Source organism: Seriola dumerili, unplaced genomic scaffold (assembly GCF_002260705.1).
Source record: "Seriola dumerili isolate Sdu_G_001 unplaced genomic scaffold, Sdu_1.0 BDQW01000088.1, whole genome shotgun sequence".
Taxonomy (NCBI): domain Eukaryota; kingdom Metazoa; phylum Chordata; class Actinopteri; order Carangiformes; family Carangidae; genus Seriola; species Seriola dumerili.
This window is the reverse complement of record NW_019174343.1, coordinates 14208790-14229461: the sequence shown is the minus strand read 5'-3', so window position 1 is coordinate 14229461 and position 20672 is coordinate 14208790. Positions and strand designations below refer to the sequence as shown.

The 20672-nt window shown below is 43.4% G+C and overlaps 2 protein-coding genes across 3 annotated transcripts in view; one reads left to right on the top strand and one right to left on the bottom strand.

Moving 5' to 3' along the window:
• Nucleotides 1-76: 76 nt before the first annotated feature.
• On the top strand, nt 77-4378 carry LOC111221543. Of its 2 annotated transcripts, none has more exons than XM_022744984.1 (8): nt 77-132; nt 442-496; nt 704-754; nt 1483-1669; nt 1854-2017; nt 2107-3315; nt 3432-3649; nt 3751-4378. In XM_022744984.1, the coding sequence occupies exons 2-8, from the start codon at nt 458-460 to the stop codon at nt 3818-3820; spliced, it is 1938 nt and encodes a 645-aa protein (XP_022600705.1). In that variant the 5' UTR covers nt 77-132; nt 442-457; the 3' UTR covers nt 3821-4378. The 2 variants fall into 2 exon arrangements, with proteins under 2 accessions (XP_022600705.1, XP_022600704.1); XM_022744983.1 differs by having other exon boundaries at nt 1462-1669.
• Nucleotides 4359-20672, bottom strand: part of LOC111221615 (low-density lipoprotein receptor-related protein 1-like) — a 75811-nt gene continuing 59497 nt past the window's right edge. The window contains exons 46-89 of the mRNA XM_022745068.1: nt 20442-20570; nt 20234-20353; nt 20017-20130; nt 19771-19920; nt 19368-19490; nt 19141-19257; nt 18571-18699; nt 18300-18422; nt 18035-18175; nt 17496-17683; nt 17205-17388; nt 17038-17123; nt 16806-16925; nt 16423-16610; nt 15989-16194; nt 15708-15896; nt 15448-15596; nt 15260-15353; nt 15038-15154; nt 14470-14589; nt 13745-13867; nt 13282-13407; nt 13032-13148; nt 12202-12308; nt 11978-12110; nt 11723-11845; nt 11487-11609; nt 11151-11288; nt 10912-11049; nt 10676-10795; nt 10296-10561; nt 10030-10211; nt 9799-9905; nt 9558-9677; nt 9222-9398; nt 8941-9081; nt 8651-8824; nt 8335-8496; nt 7990-8173; nt 7758-7865; nt 7581-7654; nt 7313-7406; nt 6217-6361; nt 4359-6109 (exon numbers count right to left, since the gene is read on the bottom strand). Of these exons, the coding sequence (XP_022600789.1) occupies nt 5969-6109; nt 6217-6361; nt 7313-7406; nt 7581-7654; nt 7758-7865; nt 7990-8173; nt 8335-8496; nt 8651-8824; nt 8941-9081; nt 9222-9398; nt 9558-9677; nt 9799-9905; nt 10030-10211; nt 10296-10561; nt 10676-10795; nt 10912-11049; nt 11151-11288; nt 11487-11609; nt 11723-11845; nt 11978-12110; nt 12202-12308; nt 13032-13148; nt 13282-13407; nt 13745-13867; nt 14470-14589; nt 15038-15154; nt 15260-15353; nt 15448-15596; nt 15708-15896; nt 15989-16194; nt 16423-16610; nt 16806-16925; nt 17038-17123; nt 17205-17388; nt 17496-17683; nt 18035-18175; nt 18300-18422; nt 18571-18699; nt 19141-19257; nt 19368-19490; nt 19771-19920; nt 20017-20130; nt 20234-20353; nt 20442-20570 (6110 nt within the window). The 3' untranslated portion in view covers nt 4359-5968. The remainder of the gene's footprint in view (nt 6110-6216; nt 6362-7312; nt 7407-7580; nt 7655-7757; nt 7866-7989; nt 8174-8334; nt 8497-8650; nt 8825-8940; nt 9082-9221; nt 9399-9557; nt 9678-9798; nt 9906-10029; nt 10212-10295; nt 10562-10675; nt 10796-10911; nt 11050-11150; nt 11289-11486; nt 11610-11722; nt 11846-11977; nt 12111-12201; nt 12309-13031; nt 13149-13281; nt 13408-13744; nt 13868-14469; nt 14590-15037; nt 15155-15259; nt 15354-15447; nt 15597-15707; nt 15897-15988; nt 16195-16422; nt 16611-16805; nt 16926-17037; nt 17124-17204; nt 17389-17495; nt 17684-18034; nt 18176-18299; nt 18423-18570; nt 18700-19140; nt 19258-19367; nt 19491-19770; nt 19921-20016; nt 20131-20233; nt 20354-20441; nt 20571-20672) is intronic.

The following is a 20672-nucleotide window of genomic DNA, read 5'->3' as shown; positions in this document are numbered from 1 at the left end:
AAAGCCATGATGCTAATGACTGCCCTCATTAATGATAGTGACGTCAGCAGCGGTGGCGTTGCATCGAGCTGCAGCACTTTCACTTTCATTTACCAGGAAGAAGCTGCGTTTAAAGCAGAAACTCAAGTGAAGGTAAGTCACACGCGTCCCAAATTCATTTTTACCTAATGTATGTTCGTTCAAACGTTAGACATACAATTTACGACATAACGTTGTGTCAGGTTTTGTTGAGATGTGTGTCCACGATACAACCTGTAGAAGTTTTTGCATTAGTCTGCTGTAAAGTGTATTCGAGCGAAGTAAAATCCTTTAAACGTAATGAGAGCAGTTCTTTGTTTTTACACAAATACACCAAATAAAGAATTTCAGCGTGAACACAACAAACACTGCTGCTGCCATGTACTGTATTAGTATATCACAAATGTTTGCTGTGTATTAAAGGAAGAAGACTTTCAAAATGTCAGCAGACAATGACGCAGAAGAGCCCATGGACGTGGTGAGTAGCTGTAAAACAGCCAAGTCTGCAAACTGAACATTGTACCAGTATGAAAAACAAATGTTAAAGGAGCTTTGGTATTAATAATGAATGAATATTCACATTGACTGTCTTCAGTAGGACCAATACTATTAACTATTTTTATGTTAATTTTATTTTATTATTTTTTTTATTATTTTCTTTATTTAAATATCTTCCCTCATCAAGGATGGGAATGAAATGCAGCAACCTCCAGGATCTCGTAATGAGCCTCCTAAGGTGGGTTTTTTTTTTTTTGGATAAGTGTATATGTGTACGTGTTGAATAACAGTTTTTTGTTTTTAAAACAAGCACAGTGTAGAAACGGACAGACTGTGATCATTTTTTCAGGAGACATGAGCAGATACCTAAGGAACTAAAAACAAGTAGATAGAAAAATCCAGCTCAAGTTCCAGCAGGCCTCTGTTTTTGTGTGAATGTGAAAATGAAAGTATGAACAGGCACAAGTTCCCAGGATAGATCATCACAGACAGTTATATATGGCGTGTTTTTTTATGTTCATTGTATGTGTACTTTTTATGTGAAGCACTTGGTGCAAGTAATTTAATTGTTGTAAGTCACTTTGAGCTGCAGGGTTATTATTATTTTTATTATTATTATTACCACTATATAAAACAAATACAATTAAAGCAATTTTTGCTCACTTAAAAACATGACTTCAAATACATAGACACAACTTGCAATATCTACTTTATATGAAGTCTATTGGAGCGGGGAACATGTATGGAAAGTAATCAGTTGTCTTTTTTCTAATTTGATTCACACTGATCCAGTGATCTCATTCATTTTCTATTTATTATTTTTACAATTATAAAATGCTCTAGAACAAGTTATTTTCCCAGTAAACCTGTTAAGATGAAGACTGGGGAGTATTTTGTGCCACCTTGCTTGATAACACAGTGGCTCTAATGGTGTCATGTTTATAGGATCTGATGATTTCACTGCAGAATGAGGATGAAGTTCAAGTCTCTGCCTCTGTCAAGTGGTCAGGGGATAATCTTCCACAGAAATATAAAGTGGAACTAACAAGAATTCTTCAAACTTGGTCCAACAAAAGCGGAATCCCAGTTGAGTTCAATGTAGTACATGCCTCAGAGGATGGGAACGCTGTGATGAAGATAAAACCTGCTTCAGGTACAGTATCACTGTTTGAATTTTTAAGTTAAAATCTCACAACCAGTACTAATACTTTGTGGTAACTCAAATACAATACATTTTAAGCATAATTCTGTATTAATATTGGTTTCTGCAATTAGATTTGTTCTTATTTTCCTCTTCTTTTGGAGGAAAGTTCATTTGTGTTCATCTTCTTTTTAAGCCCTGAATCAGCTTCAGAAACTATGCGGACAAACACTGACCAGCAGAGATGGGAAAACAGTCACAGTGAAATCTATTTTTCTGACACCGCCAGAGGTGGAGACACAAAAACCAGATTATGCTTCAATGAACTTCCCTTCTTCTTTTGTGTCATACCCACAGAATGTATGTACTGTGTAATAAATCACTAGGAATGAATGACTTTTTAAAAAATAATGCTTTTTACTAAACAAGTACATTGTTATTTCATCCAGGAACAAGTGCAACTGGGGGAACACAGTCGTTTCAGCAGTTCAGCAGCAGGTTCTACAGCTGGAGAGGAGACATGCACTTGTTCTCTCCCAGTTAGCCATTTCTTGTACGTAAGCCACATCTACAAGGAGGAAATGAAACGTATAGAGAAAGAGAATGGAGTTGACATTGCAGCAGAAGTGATGGTAACACTTAAACCACAGAACCAGAAAGATGGAGACCCACACAAAGCTCTCTCTGACTTCACCAGCCTTGTCCAGAAGTCCTTAGCTGAATCCAATGGCACAACTATTCCTCTCAAGTTTGTAGATAAGGAAGATTGGAGGGACGCACTGAAAATCATCCAGAAGAACGAGAACAAGCTTTTGCTTACTCTGTCCTCTGAAGAAATGATCGTATGTGGGCCAAACCAAAGTCAAGTGGCCATCTGTAAGTCCTTAAATACAACACAGAAAACCTTTACAAATACCAGTCGTTTTGTTGGAGAGTCTACATGGGCGTCTCAAGACACACCACTAACAATTCACATGCGCATCAAGGACCCTCTCATCGATGCAGGACTAACCATGGAGGAGAGCCACTGGAAGCTGATCACAACCTCTTTCAGTGAGAAAATAGCTAAGATCAAAATGAAGTTTGATGTGGATTTTCAGACCTCAGGCAGCAGTCAAGGAAAAGTGGACATCAGAGCTCGCTACAGAAGCGCTGGAGGAAACGCATCAATGGAGAGCCATGCGGTCAGAGCTCTTCTTCATCTGTGCCAGAAGATTACAACATCACCCCTGGGTTTCACCCAACACCTCGGTGCCAGTTGGTTCAACAGCTCGCTGAAGAACAGTGATTATCAGTCAGAGGGGGCCGCCAGTGGACCTGTGTCGGACGGAAAGCCAGGAAACAGCATGAACAACTCTGAAGCAGCCACAGGAGGGGCAGCAACAGACAATGAAGACAAAACCTGTCCTATATGCATGGATACATTCACCAATAAGAAAAGTCTGAAGTGTAAACATGGATTTTGTGAGGAATGCCTGGGACAAGCGATGAAAAGCATGGGACCCATCTGTCCTTTGTGCAAAGATGTCTTCGGTAAGATAGAGGGAGACCAGCCAAATGGAAACATGTCATCGTCAACAAATACCATGTCCCTCCCTGGATTCTCACACTGCGGCACTATAGTCATCAACTATAATATTCCATCAGGGAAACAGACGGTAAATGCATTAATTTAAATATTTGAACAGATTGGGTCAATTGTGTATTCATATTATATACTTCTATGTTGATTTTATAACGTTAATTATGTTTACACTTCATTCTTCTGTCACAGAAAAAACATCCCAAACCTGGACAGTACTACAGTGCTATTCACAGAACAGCATATCTGCCAGACAACAGCGAGGGCCGAGAGGTGCTGAAACTGTTGAAGACAGCATTTGACCAGAAGCTCATTTTCACTATTGGGACATCCAGAACATCTGGGTTGGACAACCAGGTGACATGGAACGACATTCACCATAAAACCTCCATTAATGGTGGACCAGAAAAGTACGGTTGGCAAATCTCTTCTCTTTTAGTATATAATCTTTTTCAGTGTTAAGTCTACTGAAATATTTACATTAACCCTTGTACTTACTGCTCTTCCACAGTTTTGGTTATCCTGACCCTCACTACCTGAGCAGAGTGAGAGAGGAGCTGAAGGCTAAAGGCATCAAGTGAAGACTAGATACAAAGTGGCTTTGGAGAGTTGTAGTCACAAGTTTAATTTTACATGCAAGAAGTTCAAAAACTAAGTTGATTATTTAAAACAAGAAATTACTAGAATGCATGCATTATTATACTGTATGCTGTTTCTTCTCTTTTTAATTATATTATCATAAAGGGTTGCTTTGAGGTGCACTGGACAGTATTTACTTTACTTTCTTCCGTTTTTCTGATTTAAAGTTTTTCAGTTTTTAACAGTGTAAGAATGAAACATAAATGCAATCTTAAGTTCACAGTACACAAGATTTAGTGTTTACTTAATAAATGATTAAACCAACCTACTGTCCACAGACTCATTATATTCTTCACAGGTTGTAAACATAACACAAAACACACTGGCTTGTTTTCTGTACAATTTTTAAAATTTTATTTATAACAATATCTGTTATTTAGTTTGTAAAGTACTCCAGCAAAAATTAAACATTATTCTCTTTCCAGAAGAAAGTCTGAGCCTCCATGCATCGTGTACTATAAAAGCTATGTGTCATTTTTCATTAAAAAAAAAAAAAAAAAGACTAATCAAAAAAAATGCATGTATGATTTTGCAAAAATGTTCTTTAGGTAAAATGATTGTACTTCTCTCAATTAAAGACAAAACATATACAACAGCATAAAATAACACTTGCTGACAGGTAAGCAAAATAAAAACTTGTTATTGTAGTTACATTAAAGATCGGTGTTACTTTTCACATGCATTAAGATATGGCTGACACATGTCTGACAGAAGCAGCATTTTTGGGACAGAGGCTGAGTGTAAGGACGTGTCAGAGCGACCAGAATGGTAGCATTAGCAGCAGCAGGGCAAAGAGTGAGAGATCAGAAAAGAGCTCATTAAAAACAGAGAAATGCTGAGGACCAAATGAACATAATGCAATTAAGATTAAGCCATTACAAAACTGTGAACATACAGACTTTAATCCTCTAAAGGTAAAAAGTCTATTCACAAAGCCAGATGGACACTATCTGGTTTTTACAACAACAAAAAAAAAAAAAACTGGAGAAACTGGAGAAATAGACAAGCAAAAGACCTATCTCAGTTACGTTTTCCCTCCCATTTTACCATAATTGCAGCCTCCCTTTCCTTGTGGAGGAAGATCCTCAAAACAAACAGCTAAATGGTGCAGACATAACACTATCCAGTAAAGTCTTGTATCTGCTATGGCCCTCCCGTTATTAGCCAGCTGTACGCACAGCCAACTGCCCACCCATAAAGGCATTCATCCTTAGCATCTCTTCACAACTGTGATCTCCATCCACCACTTTGCCTGGAATGTTTAACCCATGACCAACTTCCTCATTCTCCACCTCCGTAATCACACATTTAAACGCCTCTCATCCTCTCACTACAGCAACACATGAACTCCAACTGTCATACAATGTGATAAAAACAAACATACCTGCTTTACATCTTACGGTATAAAGCCTACAGTATACACTATACCGTAAAACATGATATTCTGTGCAAGGAAGACAACACAATCATTTCATGAACATTGTTCTCTGAGAAAAAATTATGTGGAAATACTGTAGTTGCCATCTGGTTCTGACATTTTACATGTGCTATACACAAATGGTGCTATCACAAATCTGTCTCACCACCTTGCCAAGAAACCCAGCAAGACAACATATGTACCGATTTAGAGAACTTTGAGTTTTGCCTTTCCCGCTCAAAGTCAACACAAACAACAAACAGTTGGCACTGGTGAAATGGAACAATGTTTTTTTCTTTTCTATACAATTCATACAAAAATAAAAAATTAAAATTGCTCCAATGATAGCATCTTTTCTTCTGATTTTCTTGTTTCCATTTCATTTTGCACAGAGGTAGTGGCTATTTAGGTAAAGGGTAAGGGACAAAGTGTAAATTAAAAATCTCTCATAGAAAATGTTATTCATTTTTGACCAGAGGAATCTCAAAAGAACAAAATATAATACTGCAATCACATACAAAAGTAGTCCTTCATTTTTGTACATTTTATACAGTGTTCACACTTTTTATCAATTTTCTCTCTCACTTTTTATCAATTTTTTTTGTTTCATTTTTCTTTAAAAGGCAAGAAGAGGGGTGTGTTTGGAATAGCATGATCCGGGCTGATGGACAGTCTATGCCAGTGGGTCCACGAGGGGCTCCTCATCTCCACGTGATAGCAACTCCTTCTTCTCATCTGTGCTGGCCAGAGAGTTGCGGCTGTTGTGACCTCCCATGTACAGAGTGGCATATACTGGGTTTGTGAAGTTAGTGGGCTGGAAAGGATCAATAATAATCCATTAGGTATTATGTTATGTAGAGGAGGTTATGGCATGTGTATGTACTTATACATATATGCATGTATACATGCATTTTTCTCTACCTTGTCAGGGTCCAGCGTGAAGTCTGCATCTAGCAGCTCCCCGGCGTCATCATCAGGCTCGCCCTCATAGATCTTGTAGGCGGGGTTTCCAATCTCAACATTCATGGCCCCATTGGTCATCCTTTGGTGCTGGAAGCCCTTGGCCCTACACAAAATATTAAAGGAACAGTCACACCTTCGTTTCTTATTCAGAGTTATAGGAGCCTAAACAGGGCAAGCAGGGACACAGCCACATTACGAAGGGGGGGAAGAGGCATCGCATGACTCTTGCCACTATCCAGGCTGAGGGAACTAAGCCACAGCACAGGCACCTACACAAACCCAGCATTCATGTAGCCCAGGACAGATCCAGACACAGTGGACCTGGACATGGGACTGTTAATGTACAGACTATCCTTTCAGACCTCAATAAACCCACAATAGATCCTAGAATATGCTGTGAATATCTCCATCGACTATGTTATCTACCTCTGAGTAAATGCTGGATTTTTCACATTGCATTTTCCAATCTGAGCTTGGAAGAATGCTGTTGCGCTGTCCATGTCTCAACTGTGAGAGACACTACAACAATACAAACCACAGCACAATACAGTACAGTACAACATGATGGACAACAGTATGAAAGATCTACAGCACTGACAGATCTATTCAATGCATCTTTTCAATAGATCTGCTCTGGAGCTGCTCAGAAGAGGGCAATTAATTTAAAAGAAGGAGAAATACTGTAGGAGAGTGATGAACTACAGCTCCCATGAACATCAGAGAAAATGGCGCGACATTCACCACAGGACCAAACACTGCACAGCAACCAAGACTCATGAGCGAGGGAAAGACAGAGAAAGAGAGAGCATCAGGGTGCAGAATTGAATGAAGGTATGGAGGGAAAAGTGTAACCCTGGCAACCGTTACCGCAAGCGTCTGGAGCCGGTTTTGCCGGGCCGGCTAGACCTGAGGAGCAGAGGAGATGCCATTACAGATAGGAGGGGAAAAGTGCAGACCGAAGAAAGGAAAGAAGGAAGAGAAAGAGGGAGGGAAAGAGAGAATACAAAAGCAAAACGAGGTCGGCACTGTCTGAGTCTGTTGGGCTGTTACTCACCCTCTCATCCTTCTCCTGTACCAGAACAACGCTCCTCCAACCAGCAGAACCAGCAGCAACAGTAGTAGCACAGGGATCACTATGGAGGCTGTGCCTACATACACACACACACACACACACACACACACACACATATATATATATATATATATATATATATACGTGTGTAAAAATGTTGCATTGTGAATTTTGACTAAGTCATCCTCAAATCATCATATCAAATTCAACAAACTTGATCATTAATGTCATTGTAGAGGTGTCAACTTACGTCCGCCTGTACTTGAGGCACCATCATTGTTAGCAACGGACTCACAGCGATGCCCCGCCCAACCTGGTGAGCATCTGCACACATATGAGAAGAGAGATAAGTATTTAAGCAATGATACACTGGAGATATTTAGGCTCAAATGAAAACAATTACAAATGAACACGGCCTGTTCCTCACCTGCACTCTGGAAGGCGAGTGATGGGGTCTATAGAGCACTGGCCATTTGCACAGTACTCATTTGTATCACATGTGTAACAGCTGGGCTGGACTCTGCCATTTGTGCAGCTATCGAAGACAGAAAAACACCGTGAGCAACAAAGAGAGAGATGAGACATCTCTGCCTGTGTGCGTTTGTTTTTCTTGTGTGTTTTTGATGCTGAGTAAATCATGTGTCTGTGAGTGTTCTCACCGGCAGGTAAAGTCCCCTGTGGAAGAGAAGCTGTTGCTGGGGATACACTCGCCATCACGACAATAGTGACACTTGTCAATTTCACATGTGCTGCCAGTGTACTGGGGCAGACAGCGGCATAGCTGGGAGCCATCCTCACTCTGTAGACATGTACCTTTGTTCAGGCAGTGGCCTTCACAGCTTCCTGCTCACACACACACACACACACGTAAGTGGACTGCTTACCAACCATACTACAATCTGTTCCAGATACTCAAATCTGACTTTATTGCAGTGTTCTTCATTCGTCAGTAGATGTACTGTATTTGAACATTTTTAAACAGATACAATAATGGGAACACTCACTGTACTGACACTGGTCACCCAGGAAGTCAAGGGGGCATCGGCAGGTTGGCTGGTTTCCAGCACTGACTGTACAGTTGCCTCCATTCTTACAATAATCCTTACATGTGTGCAGGTTACAGTTTGGCCCTGTAAAGCCTGTCAGGCATCGACAAGTGGGAGAGCCTGATACATGAAGGGAAGAAGAAAGAGAAAAAGAATGTATCAAATTATGGGGCCGACAAAAACATAAAGATTGTCCACCTGCATTGCTTTATTTAATGACCAGTGGAAGAAAGACACAAAATGCCATAACCAGGTTGTGATGTCCAGATCTTACCTGTAGGGGAAGGCGTGCATGTGCCTCCATTCTTGCAGTAGTCTCTGCACTGGTCAATCTCACATCGATCTCCTCCATAATTAGGCTGACAGCGACATTTTGGCTGCTTGTGGGCATTTAGGAAACAGCTGCCACCGTTCAAACACTGGACCAAGCAGGGACCACTGGGAGGAGCTGTAGAGAACGTTGAGAGGAAGATTTTCAGTCATGAGGAAGGTTTTAGATTTCAGTGGCCATTTGTCATCTGTATGTGGCAGTGTGTGTGTATCAGTGTCCGTCTGTTCACTCACAGATAGGAGAGAGCGTGGGGGTGGGCAGCTCCACACACGTGCCGTTATCCAGCGTGCGCCCATTGGGACAAGTGCAGACCGGTCCGCTGGGGCTCAGCAGACACAGCCATTCACATTTCTTCCTGTCGCAGGGATTTGTCACTGACAAGGGCAGACAGAGAACCAGTATTAAAAGTTAGGATAACTAACGACCTGCTTCAGCCCTGTCTTCCTCACTGTCTTTTGTTTTTTTCGTGAGCACTGCTGCTGTTAAGAGTTTTATTACTTTTTTTTCTACTCACTCTCAGGTTGTTTGTAGCGGTGGTACAAAACTATATCTGTGGCGTGGTTCATTCCAGTCGTCAGGTTCTCAATGGGGCCTTTGCCAAATTTATTCACTCGGAAGACGTAGTTGTTAATGTAGGTGACACCATAGACGTAGTCTTCAAACACATCGATGCTGAAGGGGTGATGGAGTTCTGTGTAGAAACAGAGAAGACATGTTGCATGAAGTTTCTCTGACGGTATCTTGCATTGTCCAACCACATAAAATTGCAACTGAGCCCTAACTGATGAAGACTAATCATTAGTATGGATTGCGACACGAGCTGTGCCACTGTGAGCATGTGCCACTCAACTGTTCTTAATGCTGTTTGCAGCCACAACTGCATCGCTGCCGTTCAGCCTCACGCTGCAGATCACGGAGAGTTTAGCGTCGGCCCAGTACAGACGCTCGTTGAAGTAGTCCACGGCCAGACCTGTGCACACAGAGAAGAGTATTAGTAAAAGTATAGATGAGAAACCCACACTTTGTATTCAGTATAGAACAGATGATTGAGGACAGGAGGAGGTGTTTGTGTATAAGTGTGTGTGTTTTACCAGTTGGCCACTGGATGTTTTCCTCTACCAGCGTCTCTCTCATGGTTCCATCCATAGCAGCTGTTTCAATCTTGGGGTGATTCCCCCAGTCTGCCCAGTACATTTTCCTAATGGATAAAATGTAAAAGCTCCATTCATCACTGCTGTTATCATGATGACATCTGCATTTGCATTCTTGTGAGTTTGTTTCTCCTTTTTAAGTGCACCCCCAGTCTCCAAACCCCCACTCACCCTCTCTGGGGGTCGACCACAATGGCGTAAGGCTCATCGATCATGCCGGAGATGAGGGTTTTGCGATGGCGTCCTCCACTTATCTGGGCCACCTCGATGACGTCTCTACCAGAGTCAGTCCAGTACAAGTTCCCTGCCACCCAGTCCACAGCAATGCCCCGGGGCATCTTCAGATCAGGGATCTGAACACAAAGACCAGGAAATGTTACCCATCCCGTTTATATTGTACATTATACATATACAAAAGCAAACATATACAGACTTACCTCCAGGTTGGTGACCCTGGAGTCACTTTGGCGTCGGTTACGGTTGCTATTAGGGGAGGATGAGGAAGGAGGCAAATCATAGCAAGAAATGCGCCCCGTGTGCCAATTTGTCCAGTAAATGCGGCTCGTCTTGACGTGCAGGTCCATGGCATCAATGCGCACATTGGCATCGCCCTGGAAGATCTGCTCATAACGCCAGTTTGGCATGGAGGGGTCCAGGCTGCGGATCTCATTGTCATCAGCGATGTAGAGCACTTGTCTTGGAGCTGGGGGGGTGCACAGGGAATTAAGTCAGTCCAGAAGAAGAAGTACAAATACGTCATCGTAGTAGAGCACAGATGTGAAAAGATTAAAGCAGGTTAGCAAAGTTCAGTACTCACCATCAGCCTTGCAGGTGTCATTGATTCTGGTGAAGTACTTGTGGCAGCTGCACTTGTAGGAACCCTTCGTGTTGTTGCAGATGTGGGAACACGCTCCAAACTGCTTGCACTCGTTCTTATCTGTGCAACGCCCCACGGGCCACATGGTGCATGTTACACAAAGTTTAGAGTCTTGGAGAAAACTGTAGCCATAACATAATATGAGAAAAATGACGCCAGGGCAGAGAAAACTGTACCTTCACATCTGTTACGTCCTTTGGGCTGGAAGCCGGGTTTGCAGGAGCAGAAAGAGTCGGTGCCATTCACCACACAGTGGGCTTCGTCTCCATCTCCACACACCGTCCTGTTGCTGCGACAGTCGTTCAGCACCGTGTCTAGACGTGAGGAAACAGGGAGCATGCAGTCACACTGATAACTATGCAGAATGAGAGTGTGCACTTACACAGTATGACAAATATACCATGACACAACACACCTTTCTTATTGCAGTTCATTTCATCAGAACCGTAGTCCTCGCAGTCGTTGAAGTAGTTGCAGCGCAGGACAGAGCTGATGCAACGGCCACTGGAGCACTGGAACTCATCCTTCTGACACGTTGGTGTGGAAGGAGTCACTTGTGAAGGAGTACAGTCACAGAGTTAGTCATTACCTTGATTATCATGTGCAAAACTCATCCCAAATGCAATCCCAATTTAAATCAAATGTGCTCTTTATATTGTCAATATGACTTTACAGCAAGCCACTAAATAATTTCCATCTCTGTCTGTCTATTTAATCATTTTCAACTTTAAAAAAGATTAAAGAAACTCACAGCAGTTCACTTCATCACTGTTGTCCCCACAGTTGTTGACTCCATCACAGCGTTTTGATAATGGCAGACACACACGGTCGTTATGACAGCGAAACTGCCTCGTGGGCGGACACTGGAATTTAACTATGGAACGGGGAGAAGAGAAACGTTACAGGTGGAGAGAAGACTCTTTATAAGCAGGGTGTCAAAGGGTCTCCAGGAATGCTGTTGTCATGTGAAAACGCAGTGATTCTCACCACACTCCTCTGGGTTCTCGTCAGAGTTGTCTCCACAGTCGTCCTCACCGTCACACTTCCAGCCCAGGGGTTTACAGAGAGTGTTGTTGCACTGGAACTCGTCCAGGGGGCAGTATCTACCCACTGAAACACGGAGGTGGCAAAAAGGAGGAGAGAGGGATGAATGATACATCACCTCAGCCGCTGTATGCATCCACATTTGTCAGCATTACGTTCGCCTAAACATCCAGGAGAAAACAACTGCGCGTTTCTTACCGCCACTGTCACATTTCTCCTCATCACTGCCATCCATGCAGTCGGTATCAGCATCACAGCGCCAGCGAATGGGGATGCAGTGGCCATTTTTGCACTGGAACTGATCACTGTCACACTTCACATCACAGCCGTTCTGACAAAAGATAATTGTCTTACATTAATACCCCTACTATGTCCGCTTTTAAAGAACAAATGAAATCAGGAAGGAAATGGTTAAGTGATACCTCATCTGAACCATCGGCACAGTCATGGTCCCCATCGCACTTCCAGCGCCCAGCAATGCAACGGCCATTGGTGCAAGAAAACTCGCTCTCTGAACACTGACGAGGCACTGAGGACGAAGAGAAGACAGCTTAGGAGGGGGAGAGATGATAATCAAGGAGGAGCAGAGAGTAGAGGCAAGGAGCAAGGAAAGGCGTAAGGAAAGGAAAAGAGAAGAGAAAAGGTGGGAATAGAGCTGACTGCTAAAACAACACGGGATTGTCTGTCGAGAGCCAGACGTACATCAATAAAATGAAGCTGGTTTTTCAAATCACAAGGTTGACTCATGGGGTAACAGAGGTGGGGATGGTACAGCATTCTGCACTGTATGTAGCGGAGGAGCTAGAGGAGCTAGTGGGATCGAAAAGGAAGGAAAAAGCTCAGAACAAAAGAAAAGCCGGGGGGCACACAAAGGACTGGGTAGCTGAGGTTGTGAATGGTTGAGGTGAAACTGTGAAAACACCTACCTCTGGCTCACAGCAACAGGCCAGTGTGAAATGCAAAATAGACATGAGATGATGTGAGATGTGCAAATGGCCACAGAACTAGTTAACTAAAAAGAAATTGAAGTCTCAACCATGAGTGTAGTTGAGTTAATATAACACACACACACACATACACATACACAGTGAGAGGTGATACACTGCTTACCGCTATAACATGTTGCATCTGAAGTCTACTCACAGTAGAGCTCATATTATATTTTGAATCACTGTTTTCATACAGGCTGTGGTTGTGACCGTGTGAGCGAGCAGCATCCCTCCGCAAAATAGGAAAAACAGGAGAAGCCTACCACACTTGTCTTCATCAGAGTTGTCACCACAGTCGTTGTCGTAGTCACACTGCCAGCGGCCAGGCACACAGCGGTTGTTCTTACAGCGGAACTGGTACGGCTCGCATGTCCGCTCATCTGCGCACCGAACAGACATACTAAGTACAAACATGGCTGTAGCTCTGTTTTTTTTTTTTTTTTGGCACCAGATATCTTCTCAGTGATCACTAACTTTTTCGTTCTCCCCCTCCGACTACCACTCTCTCCTTACCACACTCCTCCTTGGGTTCATCGGAAGCGTCTCCGCAGTCATCCTCTCCGTCACACTTCCAGCGTGCCGGGATGCAGCGCCCCGAGTCCTTACAGCGGAACTCATCTACGCCGCACGTCATCTGGGCTGCAACAGAGAGGAGCTCAAGGTTTAGACATCTGAATACTGGACATGAGAAGACGAGCTTATTCACTCTCGTTCTGCAAAAATAATTAACGGATAATAAGTAGATTAAAGTGTTATTATTAATATTGTGTGAAAATCAACGCTCTCCTCCTGTTGGAGCTGTATGATGTCAGGTTTGCTTTTTAAATTCCAAACCCCAGTGCAATACTTCCTAGGTTTAGTTTTTATCTATTAATGATATTCACAGCTTCCCAGTGGACCATGCTCAGGCTCTGATGGAGACTCATTTCTTAAGTAAAGGCGTTGTTTGGCGCAGTAATAATAAGCCATGTCTTACTGCAGTTGGCGGGCTCGTCAGATCCATCCACACAGTCATTGTCCCTGTCACACACCCACACCCGTGGGATACAGCGCTTGGTGATGGCACACTGGAACTGGTTAGGGGCGCATGTCACTTCCGCTGCACAGGAGACAGACAGATTAGACACTACATGAAAAATAATATCTAATCACAAATTTCACGAATTAAAATCACTACAATGTCCTATTGTGGCACCTTGAGACTACAATATTCATCACATAATACATTTACATGTACTTGCAGTTAAATGTGCTAAAATGTAAATTTTGACCTCAGAATGGCACAAAGGAATAGAACATGTAATCTCCCTCTGTGGAGGATGAACGTGCTCAGCAAATGTCATGGCAATTACATTATGCAACATCATTTAGCTTCAGGGCGTAGCTAAAGGAAAGGTCAAAATAGGGCTCTAGGGAGCATGAAAGTCTTTAGCAATTTCCTATGTGCTCATTAGATTTTGAAATACAGTATGTATAAGTGGAAAGCGTGGCCTATGGGAAGCGACGGAGGAAAGGTCAAGGGGTCACTACAGTCAGTAGGGTTCATCCTCTGGGGCCAAGTTTTAGTCCGGCTACAAATGATAGAGCTAACTTTTTCTGGACCAAAGTGTTGTTCTGGTAAATGAACAGATGGGCACACTGTAGTGACCAGTACCATCCTTAGGCTCTGCCACTAGCAGGGCAAAAAACTGGGAGACTTACGACAGTCTTTCTCATCCTCTCCCTCTCCACAGTTGTCCTGTCCATTGCAACGGAAGATGCCAGGGATGCAGCGACTGGGGTGGGTACATTTAAACTGACTGGGCAGGCACACATGGATATCTAGAAGCAGAAAGATGACAAATAATGGTTAACAGAAGATATGGGTTATTATGGATCCAGCTGAGAACTAGAATTACCGACTCGCAGTTGTATGCCTCCCCCACCCAGCCAAGATGCAGGAAATATGGTCACAATCTCCCTTCCTGAGTTACAGCATTGACAAAATGGCCAGACGTGTTTTTGCAGAAAATTATGATGACAGTGAAGTTGAAGTTGTGAAGTCATAATTTTACACCATACATAATTTGCGTAAGAATTCATGAGTTATCATATATAATCATCTTTGAGTCCAAATGAATGTTTCTACCAAATTTGAAGAAATTCCCTCGAAACATTCCTGAGATATCACGTTCACAAGAATGGGACAGACGGACATACGGACGGATGGACAGACAACAAGGAGGCGTAAAAAGATTTCAAATCTGTAGGTATATGAAGGTGTGTGTACCGCAGTTGGCCTCGTCAGAGTTGTCCTGGCAGTCATTGTCTCCGTCGCAGATATAGGCTGGGTTGGTGCAGATGCCGGTGCCACATTGGAACTGGCCTGGTCTGCATTTAAACTCAGCTACAGTGAGAAAACAAAGCGCATTATTAACCAGAACAAACAAAACTAAATACTACGTCATTGAATCAACAGGAAATGACTATCCAGTGCACACTCATCACTCACGGCAGTCTGCAGGCTCGTCCGAGCGGTCCCCACAGTCATCTTCAGTATCACACTTCCACCAAAATGGAATGCACTTGTCATTTTTGCAAACAAACTGGAGGGACAGAAGAGAGAATGATTTATTTTTTCAAATTAATAACGTGTCAATACAGGTTAATGTTGAGAATGATAACTTCGAGATAGCACACCTGACTTGCAGTGCAGTTGGACAAGCACTGTCTGCCATCAGCTGCTAGGTAAAAGTTAGTGGGGCAAGCGCACTTGTAGCCCCCTCCAGGTGAGAGCAAACACAGGTTACTGCAGCCTCCATTGTTGAGTTGGCATGGGTGGTCAGCCACTAAATAAAAAGGGAAATGTGCATAGGTAGAATTAAGGGCAGATCAGACAGGGACCAGGACACAGATGAATATTTACATGTGGTAATGAATGACGGGTGTCTTGTTTTTACCTTCAGGCTGGCGGTACGGGTGGTAAATGTGGATATCCATCGGCCTGTGTAAGGTGCTGATCAGCATGGTCTTGTTGATTCCCAGAGTCTTATGAGCTCTGTTGATGGACTTTGTCTCCCAGTCTGTCCAGTAGATGTACTCCTCAAACAGTGTCATGGCAAAGATGTGGGGGATATCCTGAGTCAGAACTGCAGGGGCACGGTACAAAAACAAATAAGTTGGTAGCTACAACTGGATAAGTCTACAAACACACTCCTCTGTGTCTGTATGTGTGTGTCACCTGTGTGTCTGCTGGTTCCATCCAGGCTGGCAAATGCGATGTAATCCTCCCGAGCATCAGCCCAGTAGATACGGTCATTAACAAAGTCCAGCGTGAGACCATTGGGCCATGTGATCTTATCCTCCACGATGACACTCCTGTTGGTGCCATCCATCCCGATCCTCCCTATGTGGGGGCTGTCACCCCAATCTGACCAGTATAAATACCTGTCAGAGATGTGCTGTATTAGTTACGGTTATTGGTCCCAACACATCAGAATTTAACATCCACTAGGCTCCAGAGGTCTCAAACAAATTACGAAATCATTCATGTGCAGAATTTAAAAGTCAGTCTAACACACATTTTCTGTACCTAACTGACAATGAAGTAGGCAGTTCAACTTTCTAACTTTCAGTCGACCCAGATCTTCTAAAGTTGTGTCGTGTCACTCTTACCCATAGCGTACGTCCACAGCCACAGCACGTGGCTCCCTCAGGCCGCTGTTGACCAGAACTGTCCGGTACGCTCCATTCAGCTTTGACACCTCGATAGTGTCCCGTCCCTTATCACACCAGTACAGGTTTCCTCCCACCCAGTCGACTGCCAGACCATCTGGGTTGCTGAGTGATGTGCGATGAAGGACCTAACAAATGAGAAAGCAGTATATACTTACTGAATCTGTGCTTCACAGTGAATTTAGTTCCCATACATGTGTACAAATAAGGAACATATATAACATAACATAACATATATCATAATAATTTATGAGAAGGAAAGCCAGGCAGGTATTATAAGCACTGCCCCCTGTCTTCCTTAAACAAGATGCTGCTACACCGACCTGAACATCGCTGCCGTTGATGTGCATGCGTCGGATCATGCTGCCCTGGGTGGTCACATCTGTCCAATAAATCATCTGCTGGCGGTAGTCAAAGTCCAGAGCTACAGCATTGTTCAAGCCCTGTCAAAGCACAGGAGCTACGTCAGTCCGGGGCCAGCGATAAACTCCTGCAGGAGGGTTTGCAAGACTTTCCCGGCACTTCAAAAAAACATACTGTATCTGCAGGCCTCACCTGTTTGAGCAGTGTGTAATTGGATCCATCCAAGTTGAGCTTCCTCAGGTAATAGCGGTTAGCAAAGATCAGGAAGGGTTCTTCATCTGCAGGGAGGGAAACATCATATGTGAGTGGATTTGCCTTAAACACTTGGCTGAATGTTATTAATCTGTCATGTTTCTTACCTGAGGTGGATTTGCATATGGTGGGGTTTTCAGGACTAAGGCTGAAACCTTCCACACACAGACAGTGAAAGCTGCCGTGTGTGTTGATGCAACGCTGCGTGCAGGGATAGGTGGTTGTGCACTCATCTATGTCGACACAAGTCTTCCCATCATCCTTCAGACGGAAGCCAGGGTGGCATCTACACTGTGAGGAGGCACAGTACAGAGCAGGTAAAGCAACAATGAACGCTGTTTATATTACACGCTCATGACTAGAGAACTCAAAGTCAGAATTTCACGGTGTTCACTTACCTTAAAGCCTATTTTCAGGTCTTCACAGAGCTGAGAGCAGCCGCTCAGTTTGCTGTTCAGGCACTCGTTAATAAAGCAGTTCAGCTCATCAGAGCCATCACCACAGTCGTCCTTATGGTCACAGAGCAACGCCTCATCGACACAGTTTCCATTATTGCAGGCATACGCAGTGTCGTTGCATTTCTTCTCTGTTCCATTACAGAAAGGAATGAAGTGGGAAACAAATGAAGAGGAAAAAGTCAACCAGTGCAGCTTTTAGTCATTTAGGCATTTAGTTTGTCAAAAAGATAATAACAAATATTAATGTCATATTCACTTTTATGTTCATTAACACATTTAATTATACTGGATGTGACTTGTTTGCTGCCCATGTTTGCTTTCTGTGCTGTTAGTGCTATAACAGTGTCCTTTGTTTTGGCTGCATCGACATGCTCCGAGGCTATAGATGAAAATTAGACATCTGGCTACTTTGGTCCATGTCGATTAGTAAGATAAGCACATAAAAAATAGTGTCTCTGGAGCGGCAGTGTGAATTTAACCTGAGTCAGTGCAACGTGGGTTCTTAGGTGCTTCGTCTGAGTGGTCGTGGCAGTCGAAGTCTCCATCGCACTCCCATGAACTCTGGATGAGGCAGCGTCCGTTGGCACAGCGGAACTCATTGGTTCCACATGTTGGATATTCTGCGGCGAGAAAACAGCAGCGGGGTGAAGGACAGTTAGGCTCGCTGTTGTTAAAAGCACAAGTGAGGAGGAGAAAGCTTTTTAAATCGCCCCATGAGGAATAAGAGGTCATGGGTCCACTCACCACACTCCTGGGACTCATCGGAGCCATCGCTGCAGTCGTTGTCATGGTCACACACAAAGTGCTTGGGGATACACTGTCGGTTCTGGCACATGAACTCATTGCTGCTGCATGTGTTGTTGAACACTGAGACATAAAAAATATTTGATGAGTAAGTGCGATAAACAGGTTTCATGGTCCACCAGGTGCTGCATGGATTTATTTATTTCATGTATCTATTTTATATATAGTTTATGTATTATTTTGACCACTTCTTGCCCCTGCCTGCACTCACCACAGCCAGCTTTGACACTCTCGTCAGCTCCATCAGGGCAGTCTTTGTCCCCGTCACACTTCCAGCGTTGAGGGATACACATATGTGATCCAGGACACTGGAACGCCTCAGGACTGCAGGTTTTGGTCTCTGTGACGGAAAGAGGTTATTGAAGGTGATTTTAATGCCTTTTATTGCCCTATTTGTAAATATAATGTTTAACCACTGATGATCAATGACTGTATCTTTATTTCAGAGGCAGAATGGGAACTGTTACATTATTGTTAATAATATAATCATAATGGTTTGAAACTATTATTAAAACCTTAATTCTTTGCATGCATGCCAGTGTTTCAGTCCATATTGCAACAGAGCAATGTGAAGTAATCATCATGACAAGTATCATGCAAAATTGATTAAATGCAAAAAGATTAAAGCACTTGCTAATCTGCTAAACTAAATCTGGTTTAAGAATTCAAACCAGATTCTCACAGAACCTACTGCTGTCAAAAGAGTTGCGGTTCTAGACTTGTTAGCACTATGTCTGCTTCTTGTATCGGTATTCACTACAGTTTCGTTCCCAACACTCACTGCACTTGCTGTCCTCATCACTGCTGTCACCACAGTCGTCGGCTCCGTCACACACCCAGCGGTTGGGAATGCAGCGGTGGTTCCCACACTCAAACTGGGAGGCTGAGCAAAACTTATCTGGAGGACCAGAAAGAAATGTTTAAAGTGCAAAATACAAATTACCAAAACAAAGTAACGGTCTGTAGCGTTTCAGATTGTTTAGGCTCTGGTACAGTATCTAAACATACCGCAGTGAGCCTCGTCTGCACCGTTCTCGCAGTCATTCTCCTTGTCACAAGTCCAGCTCATAGGGATACAACGTCCACTAGGACAGGCAAAGAAGGGCGTCGGACACTTTGTTTTCCCGCTCCCTGGCACGGTGACAGACAAGTGGTAAGTTAAACAAGAAAACATCAGGGAGCTAAGCCAGCATGAAGAGAAAAATAATTTACTTTGCGGAGAATTTCCTCCCAAACCACAATTTAACGGATGAAAACGTTCATTGTTTTTGTTTCTATTCCATTTAGAGTAATCCAAATTGGACTTCTTGCTCTAATCCATCTGTGAAAAAATGATTTCACTTGTTCCTGGAATACTGCGTGTACATTCAGCTGTGAGAAAATATGTGTATTTCAGAGGCTCTTAAAATACCTGGGCAATTTCTTTCATCAGAGAAGTCTCCACAGTCATTAGCGCCATCGCATTGCCATGAAGGGGCATAGCAGAGGGTGGTGAACTCACACTTCTGAAATGTCATTCCCTTCACTCCCAGATGGAAGTAACTGGAACAGTCCGTGGCAGCTGAACAGAGAGAGCAGAACTACTTTTTACCACAGCCTGAGAGACAGTGTTGGCCTTTCTTATTATAGGTTTTTTCCTAATTTTTGCTGAACTCACTGCAGTTCATCTCGTCACTGGCATCCTCACAGTCCACTTTCTGGTTGCACTTGCTGGAGTTGGAGATGCAGCCTCCATCTCTGCACTGGAACTGATCGGCCGAGCACAGTGTGGCTGACACACAGGAAAACGAGACGCAGTATTTAGGCAGAACGCAATTTTTAAAAAATCAAAATGACGTCGGGCGGAAAAAAAAAATAAAGTTTACTCGACTCACTGTTACAGAAGAGTTCATCAGAATTGTCTCCACAGTCGTCCTGCCCGTTGCACCAGGAGCTATGCCCCACACAGCGGCCATTCACACACCGTCTGTAGCCCTTCTTACACACACGGTTGGCTGAGAACAGGATACGATATGGACTCAACTTAAAAATGTCAACAGCAATAGTATGGCTGAAACTGCGAGAGAAAAACCTTCCACTCACCACAGTAGGACTGTTTCTCGTCAGACTTGTCCTTGCAGTGGGCCATGCCATCACAAGTCAGGGTGTAGTTAACACAGTCTCCATTCCCGCACTCAAACTCATCAATGCTGTTACATGTAGTGTTTAGGGCTGCGAGACAAGGACAGAAAAATGCACTTAGCAAGAGTTGCCCACCCCTGAGGCATGCTGCATGGAAACATTTTCAGTGCTCTTTCAAATCCATTCAAGTCC